The sequence below is a fragment of the Antedon bifida genome, chromosome 9, assembly GCF_963402885.1.
Source record: "Antedon bifida chromosome 9, ecAntBifi1.1, whole genome shotgun sequence".
Classification (NCBI taxonomy): Eukaryota; Metazoa; Echinodermata; class Crinoidea; order Comatulida; family Antedonidae; genus Antedon; species Antedon bifida.
Genome location: NC_136234.1, coordinates 64,741 through 91,382, shown reverse-complemented (window position 1 = coordinate 91,382; position 26,642 = coordinate 64,741). Strand labels below are relative to the sequence as shown.

The following is a 26,642-nucleotide window of genomic DNA, read 5'->3' as shown; positions in this document are numbered from 1 at the left end:
TAAATTTAGAATATTTTGACCTTCATTTTTTTGTGTTTCAAGGGACAATACATCTTTAATTAAGAGCGCTGTAGCGCTACTATAGAGATTACAAGGTCAGATCCCAAGGTCATTACGTATATATATATGGCTCTGGGTCCCTACAGAGCCATATATATAAAGAGTTACGACATTGGATTATAGTCACGTGATATGCAGATCAATTTGTGTCAAACTTGTCTCCGTTATTGCATGTAAAGTATAGGAGCAAGAAAATACTTTAATTTTTTTCTTATATTTAAAAAAATGTAATTGCACATTTTACGGTGAAATATCGATGTGCACAGCGTACAGAAGTACTTGCGGCAAAGAATATTGCGCGCGCGTGCGCTAGTACATTATAAAGTTCGATTGATTGAATTTGGAACGAAACATCCCATAACTACGTCCTATTAATAACAATTATGTAATATTTTCAATTCATAATGCATGCTTTGATGACTAAATAAAATAATAAAGTGTCGTGGATATATTTGTTAATATATTGAATAGGGTATGAACAATATTAAAATAATAAAGGCAAATTATTACAAATGAAATGATGAACGAGTCTCTGAAAGTTTGTGTCAAAAACACACTGAGAGCCATATACTGTATAAAAAGAGGGGTGAATTTGTGTGTTTTTTGTATTGGTTCATGCTTTGATGTATCCTGACTTGCATGTAGGCCTTAGCATTTATTCTTTTGTTATTATAGACACAATATATGTACGTTACCAAATTAATACCATTAATAAAATTAATTACTAAAATAAAAACGGAATATAAGCGTTATTTCATAGACAAAAAAATCTAAAAATAATGCATGAACTATAGGAAAACGCTATACAAAAGAGACGCGCGCGCCCTCAGCGTGCGAATTCTTTGACACAAAAATGGCTTCTAATTTTCATTGTCGTAACTCTTTATATATATGGCTCTGGGTCCCTACTATTTAGGACGCCCTCCTCAGTTCAGTTGTGACGATTATTTTTATTTCCGACATGATACCAAAACAAACGTCAATACAGATTTTGTCATGATTTTCGTGTTTTACTACTTAATTTCAATAATTCAGAGTAACTAAAGGAGTCTTTGAAATGCCGTGGTTCTTTCCGTGGCCAGATTATATAAAAAAGAAAGCATGTAGGTATCTGCTTCAGCATTATGTTGGAAGCTTTCTTGAAGAGAAGTTGACTCTGGAACAACTCAGTGTAGATTTGTACAATGGAACGGGGACTGTTACTGATGTTCGTCTTGATGTTTGGGTACGTTTATTCAAATACTAAACTAACTAGCCTAGGCCTAATGAATAAACAACATTCAGTGACGACACTTTATTCACAAGATAGTTTGACCTGATAATTATATAGACTATTGTGTTGTATTGTAGAAATCAAAATAATCTTTATATTTGCAGTCAATATTTATTGATATAGGATTGGATATTTACAATTCATTTTTAAAAACCAAAAAAAAACAACAAATATTACAGATATGCCTAGTCCTATATAAACATGTTTTTACGTATTAAAAAGGTAAAAAACAGCAAAAAAACAAAGCTACCCGATCGTGCAAGAACAATTTGTAGGTTTCTGTTTTAGGTTTTTCCCATAAAAAGTATTGACCAAAGCAGCCGCCAATACTAATAGAATCTATTATATGAAACGTCAAGTACTTTGTATGTGCACATTTTCTTATGTACGTGCACATGGCGTATGTAGTGCAGATAACTAACTCATCAAAGGACATATACATTGATTGAGCAACAATTGTGTGATTTTCCTATTTGTTTATCATTTTATAGGCCTTAAATGAACTGCTAAACAATTCAAATGCCCCAGTTGAGATTCGCAATGGAATAATTGGAAGCATAACAGTATCAATTCCATGGAAAGCACTACTTACAGCAAACAGCAAGGTAGAAGTTAAAGGGTTAACTATTACACTACAACCAAAGTACAGAAGTGAAACAGATGCAGGTATACAATAATAAAATATAAAAGTTACTTATAACAGATTAGCCATAAAAGAGTTATTGAATTTCACATCAATACTCCTTGGAATTCCTAGCTAAAATATTAAGATGTTTGTCTTAAAGCATTTGGAAACACTGTAAACTCAATGTGGAGTAGTATGAGTATGACGAGTAGTATGCAATTAGCACAAGAATGCTGGAAACAAGACCCATCAGAAGGAGAACAACATGCTGAAAACACCCAACCACTAGAGGGCCTAGAAATGTTTGCACAGACCATTGAATCAGGTATTTCACAATGAATGTAATAATAACAGATTGTTATGTTACTGTTATTGTTTTTTTTGTATACATGAATAATTTACGATCTTTCTCTCAGTTTTAACTCGAGTGGAAGTGTCTCTGACAGACACCTGTGTTAGACTGGAACATTTACCTCTTGGGTCATCAACTGGGATTGCAGCAGAAATTAGGATACAAAAGTAAGTGGGATTGTAATAGGTCAGTGCTGCAGAATATGAAATCATTGAAACACCAACATTAAATACATATTCTCACATGCAGCTTTAAATTAAAGATTAAAAATTAATTAAATTAAAGGTATATCTAAATCAATTTGCCTTTTAATTGAATCCATTTAATAAACTAATATTCTAGGATCAACTACTTTGATGATGTAGCTAAAGACATTACAGACCAAGGAAGTAGTGTGGACCCAGCAATGCCAAAACGATTTGAACCCGCTGCTGTGGCAGTCAAAAATCTACAAATGTTTGGCGTTGCTGTTCATTGTGAAGAGTTCTCAGAGGAAATAAGAGAACCTTCGTGGAGAACAAACGAGTCTGTTCAACCACCAACACCAGACAGCAGCCCACCATTTAAATCTCTAGCTACATCTCCTCCAATGCCACCACAGCATCAACAGATCCACAGAGGAATAACAGTAAAACAACCAAAACGTGCCAAACTGATGCTAGAATCAGCACTTATTGGTAGTTGCACTGGTAAGCAGGAACTCAAGATCAAAATTAAACAAAATGAAGCATTAAGTGGACCAAAGGTAAATGTCCTGTTACATCAATTATATTCCTTTAATACCTTAGTTTCCTCTATACACCTTTTCTGTCACATAAAATCTGGTTCCATTCTGGACATCAAATCTCTATGATTCCATGTTCCACAGATTTTATTTGCTGTGCCCTTTCCTTTACAATTGAAGAATGCATCAGCTGGGCAGTCATCACCTTTCTCAATAAAGCTGTGATTGTGTTTTAACTGTTATTTTCTGTAACTTCTCATGTCATTTTACTCGCGAAAAATCTGTTCTTGCACATCCCTCTATAGTAGTATACTGTAATTTATAGTTTGTGATTTTTGTTTGTTTAGGCTGAAGTGGAGTGTTTTTTGGGATCAATGAATTGGTTCTTATCACCAAAGCAAGTTACATTTTTAACAGAGTTCCTAAGTGGCTTCAGTACTCCAGGCAAGTTTTAAATTAATTGGCAATGATTTTAACATATCTATAATTAACATCTACAGTTTGCCCTGTATTTAAGATCAAATTATTTACATATGAATAATTATAAATTTAGGTTTTTGAAATTATAATTGCATTCGTTTTATAGATGGTGAACAGTAAACTTTACTACTTTTGAGTTTGTAATTTTTTAATGAAAAACTACTAATTATTCAATTTTTTCCATCTAGCATCGTCGTCTACAAACACGCAAAATAAACCAATGGAATACGAAGACTACCGAAAAGTAGAGACTGCCCTTCAAGACCAGATTACACCTAATTACACGGAGAGGATACGTAGAGAATCTTGGGGTATTGATGATGGTTCCCATTTTCTTATGGGACAGTCACTAGGTATGTCAAATGTGAACTGACTCAACAATTAACCAATTCGCTTTTTAAAAACATTCTGAGAACATACTGTCTTGTTATCCAGTAATAGATATATTTTAGTTATTTAGTTTGAAAACATTTCTTATGCATATAACCTTATTGATTTTGTCAGAATCTTTATTTATTTATTCTTTCCTTAGCATTATTTTGTCCGTCAATTATCTTGAGATCAATTTTATCTAGCTACATTTTTCAGAGTATATTCCTTATAGCCAGAAATCGATGTGGTTATCTTTTCACGGTGCGCAATCAAAAATGATGCAGTCTACGCACAATTTAACAAATATCACGTTTGTAATCATATCTTCACAAGCATCTATATATAATTTATCTATAAATGGATTGTGATACCGGCTATTGTATTTGCGTTAGCAAGATCCTATCTTTCATATATTATAAATAATTATTAAGATTCTGACAAAATCAATCAATCAATACTTATATCTTTAAAAAATGTATTGTCCCTTTGACTAATTTCAAAAAAAAGATTTTGATAAAATTGGGTCATTTTGAAGTATCATAATAATCATTTCACTGAAATACAGACGTTTTTTTGTTCAAAAAATAACTTTGACTTCCAGTCAAAGTTTTCGATCAAAACATATCTCATAATGCAAAGCGCTTGTTTGGCTACTCTGTATGCATAATCATAAAACTTCCTTGCGATCTGTGTGAGAACACCTTCTGAACAGTGATGAGTTGTAAACAATCCTAATTAGCATCATGCATACTCATGGTTTGAAATCTTTGTTTACTTTTGCTCGCGACGATTTTTCAAGACAAAATGTAAATCAGATTAATTTACCTGTTAATTACGTAAACTTGTTGTTTTTGGCTTGAATTTTCGACTTAATATTACTTTGATATGGCCAATTTAAATATAGAATATTTTGAACTTCATTTTTTGTGTTTCAAGGGACATACATTTTAAAAAATCAATTGTCTTTATTTAAATCAATGCATATAACCTATATTCGTCATATTGATGAATTAAATGTAGTTTTTCTTGTGATTATCAGAAATATACACTTTAGTTTCAGAAACAAGTGAAATGTTTTTGTCCATGACCCAAACTGCAATGTCATTATCTACGCAAAGTTTAGATATGGAATCATCGTTTAGTAGCAATGTTAGTGCCACCTCTACAGACACCTCTAAAACAGGTTAGCAATATTTACATTTCTTTTCTGATTTATTACCTAAGAGTACTTTTATGATCAAACCCTTGATTTGTGTATGCTAAAATTAAATATTAAAATACAACTTGACATTTTTATACAGTATTGTTTGATATTTGAATAATAGTTTGTTTGATGTACCGTAGGGTGTAGCAGTTTAGCAAGGTTAGGCTATGGAGGGCCATACTACAGACCCCAACCAGCTCATCTCTATGGTTCTGTGTCATCCAAGGGAAAGCGCAAGAAAAGAAGTAAGTTTACACAAGGAATTACTTGTTTTTAATTAGGTTTTAGTATATAATCATGATTAGAATAATATCTAGTCTACTAGTTAGTTCATCATGCATATTTATTTTTGAACTACTGTACCAATACAAAAGGAAATCCATAGTTTTGTAGATCTATGACAAAATATTGAACATTTTTATAAAATCTTATTAATTAAGCTAAGAATACCTTACTAATACTTGATTATAGTATAATTGGTTATCCGCACTTGGCAGATAACCCCTTGTTATTGTCACGATCTTTTTTTCTTTTTTTTTCTTATATTCTTTCTTTCCACAAATTTTGTTCGCAGCGTACTGTATCTTTAATTCTGGCCAACAGGATTTTTGTCTCTTTCGTCATAGCTCATCACATTTAATAGAGCGCATCTCCACTTTACCCGTATTCCATTTTCCCCATATTTTGATATTGTCTAGGTCAGTCAATTATATTTCGCATGATTTATCATTTAAACAATTTTTAATGACGTCATCATGTTCAAAAGCGTGAATAACTTGGGTCACTTATTAAATTTTCATCATTACAGTAAATTTCAATCTGTTATAGCTCCTCAGAATGATACTCATGATTAAAACATTTTCTGGAAGCTGTTGAATTGTAGATACGAATTCATGTACAAATTTTGCGCATCGGATGTTGGGAGGTCATCATATGGCCAGTTGAATTATAAAAGTCGTATTTTTATATTTTGCGTCATAGTTCATGACATTTAAAAGAGCGCGCATCCATATTCTACATATCCAAATTTCTTCAACACGTTAAGAGAGCCAGTCACTAAAAATCAAACATTAGGTGGCAAGGGTCAAAATTTCGAATTGTCTCATATTTTGCACATTGGTAGACCTTGATGTAAGTAAACCTGATGTGTAGTTTGTTTGGTAAAATATCGCTTAGTTTTCGAAAAAATCGAAAAATAACGATTTTCAGCCAATTTTGTTAATTTTTGGTGTATAATTTACATTAAGTTTAACAGCCTCTGGAAGCCAAATGTAGCAACCTAGCGTTTTAATATTTTACACTTACGTTAACTAGCATCTTGACAATAATTTAGTAAAGTTTCAAAAAATTTGATGAAATTTTAAGATTTTTACTAATTAATTACTAATTAGCATATATAAAACTCTTAAAAAGTAGGTTAAATACAAACGCGTTTTTTTTCATGTGCGACGAATTTTTTTTAAATAAAAAAATCATCAATCTAAAGTTTAGATACTAATATTTATGAATCAAGTAAAAAAAATTTGGGGAAACTATTTTGCGCTCCGCGCCAGAGCCACAAAGTTGTAAGAAATTCAAAGATTTTATCTGTCGGCAAGATCAATCAGATGTACCTATTGTTATCTATTTAGCAATCTAAGTCGGTTTGAGCTAAACTTTTATTACGCGAAACAAAATTGAAAGATAAACTGTTCCTGGAATAATTTTGAATTAAGTTGCAATTTAAACACAAACTAAAAATACGTTTCTGGTAAAATTTCAATTACTAATCAATATACAAAATTAAGCAATTAACTAAAAATCACTCGCTTATTCTTTGTCAAACCACATTATTATAAATTATTCCATCCTCTCATAGTTTATAGGATAAAACTGAAAAACACATTTGTTTTAACTTGTTATCGTTTTCCTGTTTGTCGAACTTGGTCGAACTTACTCAACGAGAATGTTTCAAAACATTAACCACAGTAGACAAAACACTTTACTGCATATATTCGATAGACAACGATATCTTCATTGGCGTTGACAACGGAACTGATTTGTTATCCATTTTAGTTTATGTCTTACAATGTAAAGACGTGTTGAAAATAATTTTTATATATACTGATGGCTTTAAGTTCAAACAAGATGGAGATTTCATGTTCTTTTAAATCGGTTGTTGACGGAGCTTGTGGATTCGATAGAAAAGACCGCAAACAGAGCACTGAAGTCCTACCTTTACAAGCATGCCAGAAGGAAATCGCTGCACACAGACACATGTTTAGGTTTACGGGCATCGATAGTGAGGTAGACCTAATTCTTAGTCGAGCAGCCATGTTTACCTTGCCCGCTGATATACATAGTTGGACTGTTTGTCCCTTGCATCGATCGGAACTTGGCTTAGGTTGGTCTCGAGGAAATAACAACAGATGTAGAGTGCCGCCTGATCTCTCTAATCACATCCAAAGCAAAGGAAAGGGACCCAAGTGCGATAGGGGTATTAGCAAAGAAGATTCGCAACTAATATTAAAGAAAACAGGAACTTTCCTGCAAGTTGGTTCAGGTAAATATAATTTAATTTTTATATTTTTATATATTTAATGTAATTTAAACTGTTAAACAAAACCCTGTAAGTAAATGTTTTTACGCTTTTTATCAGGTATCTGTTCAACTTGCCGTAAGATGCTGAAGTCATTGTTACCTGTAACCTCGAACACTGAAACAAATAACCCTAGTCTCGTCGATCAGATGAGCGCACTAACAACTGTAAGTTAAAAAATACCGTACAGTATGACATTTATGAATACGCATTTATTGGCGGAAAGATTAAGTAAATAATGTGTTTCATGTTACTTTGTTCATTTTTTTTCGTATGTTGGTGGTAGGAGGAATATTTTCTGCATTCCCTGCCATTGTCATCATCATTTTATATATATCACGAATCAGTGCGTCAATAATTGAATCAAAGTCAGTAGTAATTTTTTACCAATATTATTCTTATTTTCAGGAAAGTAATAAGGATGAGTTTTACATGCCATTAGCCACTCCAACTTGTCAAACACCGGCGTGTGATGTTATGGATACTCAAATGAGCCTATATCAATTTTGCGATCCAACTTTTGCTTCAGCTACCTCAGAAGATGAATCAATTCAATCTACACCAAGAGAAAAATTAAATGCATTTCTCAATTCAAGGGACGTCAGTCCAATTAGATATCCTTTATCTGCACCGCTGGAGCAAGTTTCAGACCGTACTAAACGTTTCCACATGCGCAAGGCTCGTCAAGTTGTCTCTATGTGCCTGGAAGAAATCGCACCTGGTCAGTCGACTACTCTACTTGAAGGCTTATCAAGTGATAAAACCACAGAAGCTGACGAAAGAACCGATTCTTCTCTATTAGATGCTCTATCAGAATGCTATCTTCATACTAACCACTGGAGTACAAGACGTCAGATTTTATCGATCATGGTTGATAAGGTTACCTTCAAGGAACTGCAGAAATGGATACCTAACTTGACTAGATACCGTTTTAACGTGGCCAAACACCATTTATTGTTACATGGTAGAGGTTCTGTAATTCAACCTCTAAAGAACACTAGAGTATGCGTACAGCCAGGGAAAATTGACCACTTTGTTACCTTTATAACAAGTTCTCAAGTTATACAAGACTTGCCATTTGGAGAAAAAACTCTAAAACTTTCTACAGACAGAGTTATAAAAATCCCAAATGTTGTGCGTAATCTTATCCCAGAACAATGTATTCTTCAATACGAGAGTTACTGTCAAGAGAAGAATTTTCAACCTATGAGCCGCAGTACATTGCGTAGAGTTCTCAGTGTTTGTTCTGCTTCTGTACGCAAATCCTTACAGGGCCTTGATTATATCTCTGCCAATGGTGGAAAAGCCTTCGATGACCTGGAGAACATCGTTGATAAGCTGGGAGATTGCTATGAAATGGGTTTGACTTGGGCCAAACAAACAAACCAAAAACTTAAAGATGCCAAGCGCTACCTAAAAGGTGACTATAAGGTAATAACAATCTTGTTTAAATATCTTGATAACTGCTACAGTATAAATAGAAAAACAATATAATAAAAAAGGCAAAGTAGCGCGTTGTATGTTGCTCAGTAAAGCATGTAAGAAACATTCAAGACTAATTACATTTTTTATACAATTCCTTTTATATATTATTGCAGATTCACATTTCTAACCATTCTGACGTTGCCGATCATTGTAGGGCGTATGCTCTTAGTTCTTGCGAAGACAAATATTACCAGACTGTCTGTGATCATGACCACAATGCAAGATGTGACAGATGTCGTATATTTCCAGAAGCTTTGTCTGAAATTCTTGAAGCTTTAAACGAAGTGCGCTGCTCTTCTGAAGAAAAAGATGACATGGAGTACGTAATTACACGGTCAGTCCAAGACATCGAGACGTGGAAGGCGCATATCTTAAGATCCATTAACCAAGACGCTGCACGACATGATATTTTAGGAGATTTGAATCCTGGTTGTGCCCTAATTGTTTTAGACTGGGCGATGAAGTTTGTACCACGTAAATACCGCGAAAGCCAAAGAGACTGGTTTGGAAAGCGTGGACTTCCGTGGCACATAACGGTCTTGACGAAAAAGAATAAAGATAGAGAGGTACAGATGCTTACGTTTGTGCATATTTTTAAATCTTGCAGTCAGGATAGTACTACTGTTGTGGCAATCATCGACGATGTGTTGAGGCAGCTGCCATCTATTGCACCCGATATACACTCTGTGTATCTGCGTCAAGATAATGCAGGATGCTACCACTCTGCCCTAACATTACTCTCGTTACCAAAGATAGCGAAAGAAACGAAGATCAAAATCCGACGTATTGATTTTTCGGACCCTCAAGGGGGGAAGGGCGCATGTGATCGCAAGGCAGCCCATATCAAAAATCACATGAATAAATATCTTAATTCAGGAAAAGATATTGAAAATCCAGAGCAGATGAAGGCAGCAATTGAGTCCTTTGGAGGCATTCCTGGAGTGAAAGTCATAGTTTGTGCTTTACCTACTGGTACTATTTGTGCAGCAGGGAAATGGAAAGGCGTGAGTCACATCAACAACATAGAGTATGGAAGCAGGTCCATGAAGGTGTGGATGGCGTATGGTATTGGTGCAGGACAAAATCTACTTTTGAGTAAATTCTGTGTGCCCTCGAAACTACCCAATTTAATTCATAACAAGGATACAACGTCTGATCAAAATCAAGTATCATTTATTACAGTAAAAGCAAGAATACAAGCCAAGACATCTCATGAAGAACAAGCTGATATAAATGACGACGAACAAATAGAAAGTGAAGAAAGTCCTGGCACCCCCAGCAAACTGTTCTTTTGTCGCGAACAAGGTTGCATTAGGTCATATCAGAGATACTCTTCCCTAGAGAAACACTTAGATTATGAAAATCACAAGAACGCACTAGAACATGAAACACTATATGACAGGGCAATGAAATTATACGCAACACAACTAGAAGAGGGTACTTCTAAAAATCCAGAACCAACAAGAACTAACGATTTGCCACGGTTTGACATTGGCCCCGACCTGCAAATGGGCTGGGCGTTAAAGTCCTCTGCAAAAAAAACCCGATTTTCTGTTCCACAGAAAACCTACCTTATTGATGTTTTTGACGTTGGAGAGCAGACAGGACAGAAAGCTGATCCATGTGATGTCTCACGAGAGATGAGATCGGCCAGGCACAGCGATGGTTCACATCTATTTAGCAAGAGTGAATTTTTAACAGCACAGCAGATTGCAAGTTTTTTCTCACGCTTAGCTAAAAAAAGGAGGACAGATGCAGCCGTTCATGATGATGATGATGACGAAGATGATGATTACGATAGTAATGAAGATGGTGACGAAGTCCAAGAAAATGGAGACGATTCAAAAACGGAAAAAGAAAGAGAAATTCAAATGTTGTCGCAAACCGTACTGGACACAATAGGCTTACAGCATCCAATAATGTTTGAAAGGCATAATATTTGTGAACTGAAAGCTCAAGAAAAACTCTCCAGATTCTCTTTGCCAATGTTGCAAGAAATGTGTACTTCTCTTGAACTTGATACCACAGATATAACCATAAAGCGCAAGAAGCCATACATTGATTTGCTGGGAAAGCTGGTTTCCACGTGCAGTTGCTCGATTGATTAAGGTAGCAACGAAGGTAAAACTGTGTCTGTGAGAATTCTTTAAAATAACAATTTAATTGTGGGACGATTCTGTTGTCTAAATTGTTAGTATTTTAAGTCGCGTTCTGTAAATTTTTAATAAAGCGAAGGGGTGAAACAATGGTAAAACAATAATTTATTGTTTAGGCCACGAATTATTAGGAAATTTGTCACCATTCTACTCATTTGCATAACAACAGAGTTCAGCGAACATTTGCGTTAACGTACTTGCTCGTTTTGATTTCGCGCTTCGACGGGAAGTGTAGAACGCAACACATGTGTAGCGCACGCAACATACGCCACAAGTATTAAAACAAATCACGGAATACCTTGGGTTTAGAGACTAAGCCTAGCCAGGCATGTTTAATCATGTTTTGGTTAACGTTTTTCATTGACGCTATTTTTCAGAAATAAGGTTCTCGACGCACGTAACTAAAGTTTTTCGTAATGCTTGCGCACGCACAGATCAAGTTGTTTACAAAGTGGGCGGAGCTTGGAAAATAGCGTTAACGTGCTCGTGCGAAAACTCCCTATATGAGAAGATAAGAAAATTATGTTGTAAAGCCTGTTTTCCACTAGGCGAAATTATTCGCGCAAATCAAACATTTTCGCGTATACGCGCACGCCCAATGGAACACGTTGTTGATAAAAATAAACTGCGCATGCAAAAAATGTTCAATTCGCGAGAATAAATTCACCTTGTGGAAAACATAACAGGCTTGATGAAGCTAAGCGAGTTATAATGTTGAGCTCAGATAGTAATTGCTTAATTTCATCATGGGTTAGTCGTTTAAATTTTACTAGAAATTTATTTTTAGTTTGTGTTTATATTAAAACGTAAATCCAAATTATTCAGGACCTTTCAGTTTACCTTTAAAGTTTGTTTCTCATAGTAAAATTTACCTTAAATATGTAAATAGAGAACAATAGGTACATCCGATTGATCTTGCCGACAGATAAAATCTTTGAATTTCTTACAAATTTGTGGCTCTGGCGCGGAGCGCAAATAAGTTTCCCCAAATTTTTTTTACTTGATTCATAAATATTAGTATCTAAACTTTAGATTGATGATTTTTTTATTAAAAAAAAATTCGTCGCACATGAAAAAAAACGCGTTTGTTTTTACCCTACTTTTTAAGAGTTTTATATATGCTAATTAGTAATTAATTAGTAAAAATCTTAGAATTTCATCAAATTTTTTGAAACTTTACTTAATTATTGTCAAGATACTAGTTAACATAAGTGTAAAATATTTAAACGCTAGGTAGCTACGTTTGGCTTCCAGAGGCTGTTAAACTTAATGTAAATTATACACCAAAAATTAACAAAATTGGCCGAAAATCGTTATTTTTCGATTTTCTCGAAAACTAAGCGATATTTTACCAAACAAACTACACATCAGGTTTACTTACATCAAGGTCTACCAATGTGCAAAATATGAGCCAATTCGAAATTTTGACCCTTGCCACTAAATTATGAATATGTCTGATTTTTGGTGACAAGCACTCTTAATATGTTGTTGCTCAGATAATTCCCTTCCAAAATTACTATCTACGCATTTCATTATGATGACGTCATGTTAACGAATGAAATAAAAGGCGGGTTCCGTTATTTCCACCTATTCTGCACTGTACGTATACAGTATATAGTGTATACTGTATATACTTAGACACAAAATAGAGGGCACACTAGCATTTTATTTTCTTCAGGTCACAATGGCATAATCGTTTTTCTGTGCGCAATATTCTAACGTATGACAAGGCATGTGGCGTTTGCGCGGCGAATAACCTAACTCGTCCATAGTGACGAGTTCAAATCTAGTTCATATTACTATTGTATATACTGTAGTGTCTGGAGAATATGGTAGTGACCCAACATCTGAGGTAACACATTACAAGCTCAGATTTGCCAGCATGTCAGTTACAATATTACATGAGGATCCAACACCTATTCAAGCAATAGAGAAGCTTGGTAACACCAAACTACAGGAGATGTCACAACACTTCTTTGATGAACTTCAGGCGGGATACGGGGTTAAAGATTCTGCTGAGTGGAAAAGAAGGTTTGCTGTAGCATGTCCATATGATCATCTCAGGTATAACTATTATAATACAGTTTCAAGTAATATGAATAAAATAGGCTACACACTTTTAATTTAAAAAACAACACTTTGTTGAATTTGACAGATTTGTAGCTGCACCATGCAATCTTGAACTGCAGAGGAAAGAAATTGGTTCTTTTACCCATAATACCGCTGAGATATCATTAGGCACATTGCAAATATTGGAATGCTTATTCAACAAAAACAAGGCAGCCTCATCTCTTGATGCTTCTATGAATGGAAGTGCATCTTTGCAACCAGAACATACAGAGGTTATAATCTAATATTTATATATTGTAACTAAATTTCAAAATTGTTTACAAAAAAAAATAGGCTTTTGTTACCAATTTACAAACTGTCCAAATAATGCTGTTTTATATCACTGACCTGTGATCTTTAATTGTATCCATGCCAGCAACTAGATATTCTAATATGGATATAACCATACTTATACAGTAAATATCCCCTCAGCTGCCAACTCATTTTACTGACATAGTGTTAGAAAGCTTGGCAAACCACTGTATCATTGTAATTCTGAATACTATAAAATTGTTATCTAATTGACAGATCCTTACGTTTGATGAGCTGCCTCCAGTTGGAAATGTGTACTCTGCATTTACAGGAAAATCTAACTCTGCAGTACATATTAAGATCGAATCTAAAGATCGTACTGATAATGTAAGTTTTGTCTCATAATGGGTAATTATAGTGAATAGCAATATATGATATTTTACAATCACTGTTGATGTTGTGTGCATATGTTTTCTAGATTCTACCCAGGCCTAACTAAATGTTACAATAAATGCCAAGCTAATATGGTGGCCCAATAATGATAAATTAGTTTATTCAGCCCCTAGATTTAATTTATATTATAAATAATAATATAATAATAGAGAAAACAATTAATTTTCTTTTGAATGAAGTGCTCCATAAACAAGTATAGAATAATTGATTGTTATTTATTGTTATGCTGCATTATTTTGCCATTGCAGACCATAGGACATTGTTATTTATTGTTATGCTGCATTATTTTGCCATTGCAGACCATAGGACATCGTGCCAGCAAACAAAAGATGAAAATTGAAGTTGAACTTGGTCAGCTGACCTGTGAAATTGATGTCACAATTGTAGACCGTCTTTATAGTTTACTTCATCCTCAAGAGTTTTCAGATATTAAACAAGGAGGTCAAATGTCATTCAAGTCAATGTATGCTTCCACCAATATGGTATGATAATACATTAAAGAAAATATTAATAATGTCGTATCAGGACAACTACTCCCTAGGCGGGTAGTTGTCCGGGTGGTAGTTGTTCAGGGGTAGTTGTTTGGGTGGTAGTTGTTTGGGTGGTAGTTGTTCAGGGGTAGTTGTCCAGAAGGTAGTTGTCCAGAAGGTAGTTGTCCAGAAGGTAGTTGACCCGAATAATATATATATATAAAACTTCCGTATTTTGAATTAAAACAGGTTTTAGTTCTATTCATTTTAAAACAATATATGAAATTTTTGCTTTTTTACTGAACTATAGTATTTTGTTTAATATCGTATTTTTAAATTTGTGATAGATAATGTACAGGTAGTGTATTACTATTTTGTTTTTTAATAGAAACAAGCCTGCTTTAAACAAGCATTGGATGATGATACAACCAATTCTGCATATCATATTGACATTGATGTGACATGCCCACAAGCCACTTTAAATCTCAGGTTACTATTTTTATTGTTATGTTTTTCAAATTTATAAAAATTAACATTATCATTAATTTTCATTAAAAAATTGTGTTAAGGACAAAGTTTTTCTCACACAGATTTCCCTGCCCAGATTTTCGCCCACCGACTGATATTGAACGTAGTCCATGGTGGAAGAAATCTGTTCGCCAAGAAATTCTGTCGATGGAATTGCTTGATGTAGATTTTTCCACAAAGCTTAACAGTGATGTCTTTGAAAAAAAGTGTATTGTACGAAGTCGCCAAGTAGATGGTAGAGATTGTTTTTTTACTAATGATATAATATTTGAGATAAAGAAACTGATTATTTACATTGTTTTTATGAAAAAGAGGCTCAATAACTTTCATTCTTTTCAGCTAAGTTTAAAATGTCTGCAGATGATGTACCTGTGTCATTCTTGAAAGTAACTGGTGTTAAGTCAGCAGATCAAGTCGAAAATAAAGAATTTGATTGGCCTAGGTATTTTATATCCTAATTATCTATCTTATGTTTAATTAAAGGCATAGGCAGTGCTTAAGTATTTAACTAATATCAGTGTTAATTTCAATGACTTTGTCACAAAATAGTAGAGTTGTTCTATCACACGCAATTCGTAATAATAATATGAGTGGTCTACTAATCTATTGATATTCATCTTTAAATAGTTTGTGTCTTATAATTCACCTTATGGCAGACTAATTATTATGTGTTTAACTGCAGACTTGTTATAATGATTCGCCCTCCTAACCAAACTTCTGTGTTTGATCAAGAACAAGAATGCTCCCCAGAAACAACACCAGTTAATTCGTTTGAAAGTCTATACTTTCAGAAGCCTGAACCATCGTCACCTTTCTCATCTAGGAATGTTATGTATGAAAGTGATCAGGTACGTATTAAAAAAAAACAATGTAATGTAAATATGTACCTTGTACCATATAGAATTCAAGAAGCAGTGTTACAATACAACATCCAGTTATACTAGTAGTCACTCAACAAGTTTTTGCTTACTAAATTAAATGCTTGCAATAATATTGGATTCTCAATATATATGAATTGTATATAAAATATTCTTATATAGTCAAAAGTTAAACATTTCCTTTGAATTAGATGGTAATACCAGGAGATGATGATGAAATGAGAGAATTTATTGAAACATCAAATCAAGATTCACAGCTCTTGATAGAAATCAACCTACCAGTGATAAACCTTCTGATTCCTACTAATGAATTCCTTAATAATGTTTACAATAGGTAAGACTATCAGCTTCTGTACACTTACACTCTCTCCATAAAAACAATTTGAATACTAGTTGAATTTGCCATTGTATTAAGTGTCATATAATATTTTACTTTGACCAAAAATTGGATAAAATTTAAGAAAATAGTCGGACAACATGATTCAGGTTAAACATAACGTTTATTTTGTCCTTTTTATAAGCAACATTTTTTTTACTTTTTTGTTAGTGAAAGTGAATAACCATGAAATGGCCTATTTAATTTTGATACAGCTTTAAATAGTACAAGATTTTTTAAGTACTGTATATTTAATTTTCTTTTTTAAAATTATTAACTTGTTTGTTTCTGAATGTAGATTTTGTACAGACCTTTTACTTTGGCAGCCAACTGCTCCAACACCTACTGAAACTTGTAAAGATGTTTTCCAAAGTGCTATGTGGGATCTAGCTTCTCCATTAACATCATATCCAGACACAACTCAACCTTTTAAAATGTGCCACTCGACGAAGAGTCATGGTAAGAATATAAATTCATTGAAGTGTACAATGTATGTGTGTGTCACTCTCTCTCTCTCTCCCAACAAAATCTATTAATTGCTTCTTAATTTAGATTGTTATTCAGATGAAGACGAAGAGGATGATATTTTTCAAACAATGCATGATGCATCATTGAGAAGAAAACTAAGACAACAGCAACGACCAAAAGATTACTCCAACTACTTAGCACTAACTTTAACCGTTGGTCATGGCAGACTTACACTACATATACCAAGTGAAGTAAGAAATATGGCTCGTTCCAACCAATTATTTAAATCCGAAAAAAAAAGATAACACTGATACTCATCCATTTACCTGGAACATTTATTTTGTAGGTTGAAGAAATGGAAAATGTTCACAGTGAAGTGATGTTTGAAATTGAAGAAGGCAATCTGTTTGTTGTCAATGAATATAAAGGGGATAAGGACTTGGCTTATGTATGTGTTCAAGGAAAGCGGTATGTTTTGTACCATGCAGCTGAAGTTGAAAACATCCCTTTACAGCCTTCTCTTGAGCCTTTATCTTGTATGGTTCCACGACATTTTAAAAAATGTCTACACCTTTCAGATGATGGAGTGCCACAAAGTCATAATGACAATAAAAATAAGAATATGTTGGCAGTGGCCGTCAAGTTGACAGTAGAACCTGATAAAAATGTCAAGGTTAGATATAGTTTTCTTATTATTATTGGTTATTATTATAACCCTTGTGATTGTCATCATGCGCAAAAGCGTGAAACACTCGGGTCACTGATTTTCATCATTACAGTAAATTTCAATATTTATTTATTAGAATTTCAACACAATAGCAATAGAAAAATAGAGAAAAAAGAGGTACTTAGACAATGGAACAATATGTTATAGCTCCTCAGAATGAAAAGTGATACTCATGATTAAAACGTTTTCTGGAAGCTGTTGAATTGTAGATACGAATTCATGTATACATTTTGCGCATCGTATGTTGTGACATCATCATATGGCCAGTTGAATTATAAAAGTCATGTTTTCATCTTTAGCGTCTTAGTTTATCACATATAAACAAGCGCACATCTATATTCTATGTATCCAAATTTCTTCAACATGTTATTGTTTATAATAAACGCCCCTGAGATTTTTGTCCATATTGTAATGAGTGCTCAATAGAATTGCATGTGTATCCAGTCCATATAGCCTTAAATTAGTAAAGGAAAATATTTATTTCACAATGATGTACCCACCTAGCGATGTTTGTAAAGCGCCTTATATTCTACCTTTTATTATTGACCAAACTAAGCTAATTGTAAGCTAGGCCATACACAGCAGTATTGGTATTTTTGTCTATTTGTTTTATTCTTTGTGCTTGTGAGCTTTTCTTAAAAACATGTAAATTCCTTTTATTTCTAGTTTTTGAAAGTTGACTTTTATTTGCTAATTTCAGAGTATAGTATGCTCAGTTAGTGCACGTACAACAACACTTTGTCATTTTGTTACCAAGCCAGAGCAAAGCTGGATGGCACAAGTTGGGGCTATGTTTGACCTTTTAGATGACACAGTACCTGGATATACGTTTCCAAGGGTAGTCACTGAGCTTCATGTACACTTCTGGGAATGTGGTATTGACTATAGGCCGATTCATCTTCCAATATCAACATTCATTTCATTGAATTCCTTCAGTATAAGTAGTACACTTGTGTATGAGGCTAAACAGTCATTGTTGAAGTAAGCAATTTCAATGTTTATTATTTCTTACTATGTGTCGCGTGTGTGAGGTGTGGTTGTCCTTCAAATTAAGCCTTAAGAAACCAGAAAAACTAATACATAGTTCATATAGGATTTATTTTATGCCTGTTATGTATCAAATAATCACTAGTGACATTGATTCACAGATTTATAGTGGATGATGCAGCTTTGTTTCTTTCGGATAAGTGCAATGGTGGAGTTGTTGACCTTAGAAAAAGTATGTTTTTTTTTACTCAGCTGCAAAAATAATTAATTAATTGTTTGATATTAATTGATATCAAAACCTTAAATGTAGTAGTGGGGTTTTTTTTCAAATGATTTATACTATTCTTTTTCAGATTATGTTTGTGTTATGGAACTGGGATCATTTGAACTTTCTCTTAAGATAAATGCAGACAAAGAAAAGGTAATTTATGAACAATTTAATTATTAAAAAAATTGCTTAAAATAAATAAAATGCTTTTCTTTAAAAAAAAAAATGATTTACTCTAAATATAACAGTTTTTAATTAAAACTAGAAATATTTAAATGATCATGTAAATGAGAAATGTAAATACTAAATAACAAAATGTGAGTTTGTCTACAGACTCCTCATCTAGAGTTAACTGCATCCAATAATGTGTTGATCATAAAGACGTGTTCAGATTCATTCAGTGCAATACTTAAGTTGATACTGTACCTAGCAAACAGTGGGGATTTAAATGAGCCAGTACAACTACAACAATCTGATACACAAGAGGTAATACCTTTCAATTCACAGCATCTGATTGGTTAATCGCTGGTCTATAGTTATTGACATTCCTCAAACTATAGACCGGCTAAACAGCGTATGTCTGTTTCCTCTATCTTCATCTTTAATACAATACAAGAATCAAATAAAGTATGATTTGCGATTATTTATTGCATATCAGGAAGCGTCAAATGCAGGCCTTTTTTGTTTGCTTCTTCGCTGCGAAACTGTGCCACTAACTAGGCCTACTCCAACCGAGTCCATGTTTGCGTTCGCTTCGGCCTAGCCAGCCAAATTGGGTGGTACAGTGGTGGTATTCGCTTCGGCCTAGCCAGCCAAATTGGGTGGTACAGTGGTGGTATTCGCTTCGGCCTAGCCAGCCAAATTGGGTGGTACAGTGATGGTATTCGCTTCGGCCTATCCAGCCAAATTGGGTGGTACAGTGGTGGTATTCGCTTCGGCCTAGCCAGCCAAATTGGGTGGTACAGTGGTGGTATTCGCTTCGGCCTATCCAGCCAAATTGGGTGGTACAGTGGTGGTATTCGCTTCGGCCTATCCAGCCAAATTGGGTGGTACAGTGGTGGTATTCGCTTCGGCCTAGCCAGCCAAATTGGGTGGTACAGTGGTGGTATTTTTAGCCATGTCCCTCAGCCCAGTAAATATTTGTATAGTATTTGTTTACTTTTATTTCAAAATGATTATCACTCTTTTTATCAATTTCCTTTACTATGCTAGTAATTACATAAGTACTAATTATAATAATTATTTTCTAGCCTGTTAGTGTAGGGAAAACTGCAAACATTGGTGATAAGAGTCCTGTGTGCCAAGCTAACCATTATGATAAGATGCATGATATGATGGCAGATGCAATGAAGGAGGTCAATGCTACAAGTGATATGCATTCAACAAAACAAGGTAAATTCATTGTAGTTCATTATATTTACAAAATATTTACAAAACACAAGAGTATAATTTGTACTGACCATTATTTGAAATACTTTCAGAAAGGACAAATACAAACTTGGAAGATTCTTCCATTGAATTATACTTATTTCCTGATGAGAACAACTTAACTCAGAGTGTTCCTCATGATCATGTGGATAATGGAAATCAAGTAACAGATGTGAGGAGACAAACAGGTGACAACTCTGATCTCTTTGATGATGATGAGTTCTGTATTCTAGATGATCCTGGAACTGGTTTTAGGGTAAGAACTGAACCTAATAATAAGAGATTCGTCATACAAATAATATCATACTGCATACTTTTGATTAATTTTGATAACAATTATTTAAAAAATAACCTTTAGCCCAGAAATAATGAACCTGAAGTAAAAGTGAGAACATGCAAACCAATAAAAGTAATTAATGATCATTTCAAACGACCTTTGGAGAAAGCAGATCAGTTGAAAAGTCCAGACACCTTCCCAGCTGCTCTCAAGAGGTTCACGTTGAAGGAAATGACGATTATCTGGCAAATGTACGGTGGAAAAGACTTTGCTGCAGTTTCAAAAGGTAGAAATTTGATTTTCCATGGCTTTATCTTTTTGTGTACAAAAACAGAAATATTGAGTATTCATTGTCAAACTTGTCAGGGGTGGACGTAGGGGTGTTGCGCTAGTGACCCGGGCAACACCCTTAATTTCATACTAAATATTTTTTCTGCCACTAAATTGAAATTTAGATCCCATTTCATCGTATACAATATCCATATAAGGTTATAGAAGTCAAGGGCTGGAAGAGAATATTTATAAATCAACAAACTGCATCGTAAAACTTAACCACAGTCACCAATGCCGTGCACAATGTATTGGCGGTCAGAACTTATCTGGACTCTTCGGGCAACCCCCTTCAAATAGTTCTGCGGCCGCCCCTGCTTGTAGTAGACTTTACATTATATTATACAGCATTGACTCTATTTGTATTGTATAATATTATATAACAAGACCAACATGGTATTGCACTGAAGAATTCTATTTGATTGAATGTTCAATATAATTATATTTAGAAAATAATAAATTTTCCAATTATTTGTTTCAGGTAAAACATTTGGGAGTTCGTCTTCACTGAACGACAAAACGAGGTATGTAAAAAATATTGTGGTGAAAAGTTATCTGATTGAAAGCTACAAATTTTGTTAGAAAGTAAAATGTAGAACAGTAGGCACACATTTGTAAAAAAAAATGTATGTTATATAAAGCTGAACTTTATTGGAATAGCTTTTGTTTAAACTTAAATAGTTCTTCACCTCATGGGCGCAACATGTCAGCATCACCATCATGTGCTCGCAATCCTTCAAAAACAAACAGCAAATGGTATTTACAAGGCGATCGAGATCAGGATGTTCTTATGGAATTGCAGCTAAACAAGGTATTCAAACCAGGTTCCTCATGTATGAAAATAGAACTTCCGTAGGATTTTAATGCCCAAAGTGAGATTTCACTTGATTTCACTTTACTATGGTGCTATTATACAAAAAATTCTAGGTAACAAACTTTCACGATCCAGTAACCATGGTAACAACCCCAGTTTCAAAATGGTGCCCAAATTGCCATATCTCCTTTTGTCTATCAACAAGATATTGGTATCAAAATACTCGGAATATATATATTTATATTCATTGTAATGGAACATTTTGACGAAGTGTAATAGGAAATGCTATTTTTCTGTAATTAATATTGACCTTGACTCGCACTTAACTAATAAACAACTGGTCATAGACATTTAAAAATGGCGATTACCTGAGGACCCTCACTATTTTGCTTATATACTGTTGATTATTAATATGCAGCAGCAATACTGTATTAACATGAATTTTAGATAAAAATCAATTCAAAATACTGAATCTGCCAATGCACTGGAAAGGTCTAAGGACATTTGTTTGAGGACAATATATAGGCTTTCAATTCAATTGGTTTGTTTTTTAGGTTCGGTTTCAACATGATGAGTATGTAAGAAGCACAGAGACAAAACAGTGTTCAAGACAAATCTTACTAATTAATGATATTGAGATTCGAGATAGATTAGTCCATTCTCAAATCAATAAATTTCTTTATCAATATTCCTCCGCATCAAGACCAAAGCGTACACATGCTAATATGGTAATTATCTTTTACTTTATGTAACTTTTGTTAATTATTGAAATTGGTTTATTTTTTATTTATTTATGTAAAGTATCAAACAACGTTTTTCACAACTCATCAGAAAATTACTGAAAAAAATTTGAAATATTCACAATTATTATACTACAGTATACTAGAAAGTACATTAGTTGGTCACTCTTTTCACAGGTACTTATCAAAGCAGTCCATCTTCAACCAGATCCAGCATTATCTGCTGAAGAATGCTGTTTAAAGATCTCTCTACAACCATTAAGGCTCAACATCGATCAAGATGCTCTGTTTTTTCTTCGGGACTTTTTCACCGATGTTTCAACTGATGTCAATCGTATGAACTTTCCAATAGGTGAGAATGTTACATACATATTATATATTACACTACCATTGGCGTCCATGTGAAAACACCGTGCAACATATTGTGATTCAAGCAAGTTTAGAAAATGTGACACAGACATATTATTTATTATTTTTACATATTAACAATTTATTCTTCAAGATTGATTTGTTTTTTTTCACAGAATTAGAAACTGCAGCAAGTAATTCAGCAAATACAACATCCATTAGAGTTGATTCAGAAGCAAGCGACAGCAGTGATTCTGAATCATTACTCACTTCTAAGATTTCATCAACATCGTCATCAACATCGTCATCAACTGAGAACAGTGATGTTAGTGATACTACCTCCATTCAACCAATATTTTTTAGGTGAGTTTACAGTTGCATTGTACACAATTTGTTTAAGGTTGAATTTGTATAATAATCATGTAAAAAGCAATGGGATCATTTGTTATTTGTTAACAGATCTTTAGAATTTTCTCCAGCTGTACCAATAAGATTGGACTATCAAGGCAAAAGAGTCACTATGGAACAGGTTTGTTAACTATTAAGCAATTTGTATAGTATGACCTGCCTTAATAATAAATAGTGAGTATTGAATTGTATTGATAGGATCGAATAGTGATTGTGAATATTGATTTTTATTATAGGGAACATTTATTGGAATTCTAGTTGGTCTTGCTCAGTTGAACTGTTCAGAGTTGACTTTAAAAAGAATACACTATCGTCATGGGTAAGCATAAATTATATACAATTTGAAGTATAGCTAGTTTTTTAGTTATCCGCATTGTATGAGATCATCAAACAATTTGGTTTTCTGTATTATTCTTCTTTCTTTCCACCCTATTTTTGTGCATCGCGTTTCTCTAATACGTGTAAACATAACATTTCATAAGTTGTGCACCTCCTGACAATATAGTACTGTAGTTAAACATCTCATATATGTTGTTATTACTTTTGCACAGCTTACTTGGTGTTGATAAACTAGTTTTACACATGATCAATGAATGGGCCCACGATATTAAAAAGACACAACTTCCAAGTATCCTAGGTGGAGTTGGACCAATGCATTCATTTGTTCAACTTGGTAAGTATGTACTTTATTCACATCCAGTCTCAATATTTCTTTATTTTATTGAATTGTATGGTTCTAATTTATCTATCTAATCTAATAATTCATAAAATTTACTTTGGTTTTGTTTTCTAGTTCAAGGTATTGTTGATCTTGTACGCATGCCAATTGAACAATACAAGAAAGATGGACGTATAATGCGAGGTTTGCAACGCGGTGCTAACTCCTTTGGAGCAAGTACAGCAATGGCTGCTGTTGAGCTCACAAATAAATGTGTCCAGGCTTTACAGGTAATTAGTTTCCTGTATTTAAATTAATTCAGAATTTGTTATCTTTTTAAAGTAAATGCGAATGTAAAATAAATCCAAAGGCAAGTTACTGAAAAATGACAAAATAAAATATACAAAAAGCTAAACCAAAACGATAAAGTAAAACAGCCAGAAAAATTAGTAGAGCTTTCGGGGCAACACTAGCCCTTCATCAGTGCAAGTGAAAATATAAAATAATATATAATCATGTGTATACCTATTATTTATATAAACAATTAGAAGTATAGTGTGGATATAAGTGTGTACAGTGTCAAAGAAAAGGGATAATATAAATTAAGAGTATTACCATTTTGTCACAGAGTGTAGCTGAAATGACATATGATATGGTATCTCCTGGTCCCAGTGTTGTGTCCCATAGAGCAATAACAGTAAACAATGGTACTCAATACCGAATGGCTAAGCAACCAGCAGACCTCAGAGAAGGAGTCACAAATGCAATGAATGTTGTTAGAGAAGTAAGCAGTAACAGTTGCATGAATATTTTTATTTAAAAAAAAAATCAATAATTTCAATTCAACATTTGAATATAGTATTAATTCTTTTTAAGATCACAATATTGGAAAAATTCAAAAAATTTCCAGCAAAGCATAAGAACAGTTTTTAATCATAAAACACTCTTTAAAATAACTCTACTGTTTCTGTATAACAATTGTGTTTAATTCTTGTCTTTATTTCAATTTCGTATATCCTATCCTAATAGTAAAATTTCAGAACCTATACTGGAAATTTATATTTGAATTTATTCATTAGGGTCTTGAAAACACTGCTTCAACACTTGTCCAAGTGGCAAAAGAGGAACATTCTCACAAAGGTGTATCAGGCGCTGTTGGTGGTGTCCTTCGCCAGGTACCCCCGACAATGATTAAGCCATTGATCCTTGCAACTGAGGCAACATCAAATGTTCTTGGTGGTATGCGAAATCAAATGCAGCCAGATGCTAGGAAAGAAGATGCTGAAAAATGGAAAACACAAGCAACAACCTAGTATAATCAATACTATGTATTCAATCATTTCAATTTATTTGCATAACAGACCAATAATAGTTTCAAGTAACCAGCGCTGCCGCCAGGATCTTCCCGACGCGGGGGCTACATTCCCCTACGAGGGGGCTGGGGGCCGCCAAGGGCCCCCTGTGGGGGTCCAGCGAAACCCCCTTAATGCATAAATAAAATACTGCGTGCAAAAAAACGATGCGCGACTGTTTCAATCCATATTTTTCAATTTAAAAAATAAAAGTTCAAAATATGCCTATATTTATCAGGTAAATTGTAGCATAGAAAAATCAATATACGCGAACGTAAAACGTACCCACAGGCCAAGAGGTAGGCCTATATTGTTTATCGCAGAGGAAAAGTTCATGTCATACAGGACATTGAAAATTTAATAACCTAGCTATAATAAGATGTTGGCTAAGCGAAAAAGGCATGTTTTTTTGTTTAGTAATGTATGAAATATTATTTTAGGTGTCCCACGGTACAGAGGGTTACTTGTAAATTAAAAAATTGGTGAACATATGAACAATTAACATAATTCGTTTTTGCTGTAGCGTACGTCGACACACAGTACACAACGTAACCGTCGGTAAACTTCACCTGGAAACTAACTACAGTACACATGTTGGTACCTGGATGGAACATGATATCACATGTCTGGACCCAACATTGAACGATTTGTACAAAGGAATACCGCCAGACAAGTGCGTACCTACCTATTGTTTAGTAATTAGATCGCTGGCAATAATGAATGCATAGAAAGTGCAAAATAGCCCTCTGACGTACTCACGGTCAATGGAACGTCGCGGTTTTCTAGATGCTGAAGCTACGAAGAGAACGCGAACGATTTTTACTGTATATTATATACCACTGCAAGTAACCACTATCTGAAAATTGTTACAAATATGTGGTGCCACCAAGAATTTCCCATGTGCTTGATGCTAAAGCCTGATAAACCATACAACCATAGTATATAAATAGTAAATGTACATGTAGATGTGCTTATAATGCAAATTACTGTATTTACTTATGATAATGATTTTCCCCTGGCGTACAAGACCTTTGTCACCGGCTAGAGCCACTAGTGTGTTGGAATATAAAAAGAGGAAACTGCTACAGGATACATAATTTAATCAATATCAAATCAAGAGTATGTGTAAATTCAGAATTTTTAGTTTTTAATTTATTTAATTCAAGCTTTATACTTCATGATTAAAAGTATGTTTTTCAATGTCAATTTACTATTTTACTGCATTTCTCTCTGCTCTCTTTAGAGTGTGTCATCATAATGGGTGTTTTATATTGGCCATGGTCTTGATTCATGACACTATGCAAACGACAATGGTTACCATTTTCACAGATATACTTTTATTAACATCATGATCATGCAAATAATATTAAATAGTTATATATACCACACAAACTTGACACTACAAGAATTTTCACAGAATAGTAATACATTTAGGAAGTGTTATTTTAGCAACAAGTTCAGG

General features: G+C 33.9%; 2 protein-coding genes across 2 annotated transcripts; both read left to right on the top strand.

The window, feature by feature from the left end:
* The first annotated feature begins 1,028 nt into the window (after positions 1–1,028).
* LOC144851982 (autophagy-related protein 2 homolog A-like) lies at positions 1,029–3,544 on the top strand. The gene is made up of 6 exons (XM_078709660.1): positions 1,029–1,285; positions 1,825–1,999; positions 2,119–2,283; positions 2,375–2,477; positions 2,653–3,055; positions 3,382–3,544. The coding sequence occupies exons 1-6, from the start codon at positions 1,118–1,120 to the stop codon at positions 3,487–3,489; spliced, it is 1,122 nt and encodes a 373-aa protein (XP_078565786.1). The 5' UTR covers positions 1,029–1,117; the 3' UTR covers positions 3,490–3,544.
* Positions 3,545–3,703: 159 nt separating this feature from the next.
* On the top strand, positions 3,704–26,386 carry LOC144851977 (autophagy-related protein 2 homolog B-like). The gene is made up of 33 exons (XM_078709654.1): positions 3,704–3,867; positions 4,941–5,069; positions 5,231–5,335; positions 13,127–13,373; positions 13,465–13,651; positions 13,947–14,057; positions 14,423–14,605; positions 14,982–15,082; positions 15,184–15,356; positions 15,461–15,563; positions 15,804–15,969; positions 16,191–16,333; positions 16,674–16,834; positions 16,928–17,094; positions 17,190–17,516; positions 18,271–18,551; positions 18,719–18,789; positions 18,911–18,978; positions 19,159–19,311; positions 20,076–20,217; positions 20,307–20,509; positions 20,612–20,816; positions 21,342–21,384; positions 21,542–21,671; positions 22,229–22,402; positions 22,592–22,766; positions 22,939–23,125; positions 23,222–23,291; positions 23,407–23,489; positions 23,722–23,843; positions 23,964–24,118; positions 24,457–24,612; positions 24,908–26,386. The coding sequence occupies exons 1-33, from the start codon at positions 3,735–3,737 to the stop codon at positions 25,139–25,141; spliced, it is 5,088 nt and encodes a 1,695-aa protein (XP_078565780.1). The 5' UTR covers positions 3,704–3,734; the 3' UTR covers positions 25,142–26,386.
* Positions 26,387–26,642: the final 256 nt, after the last annotated feature.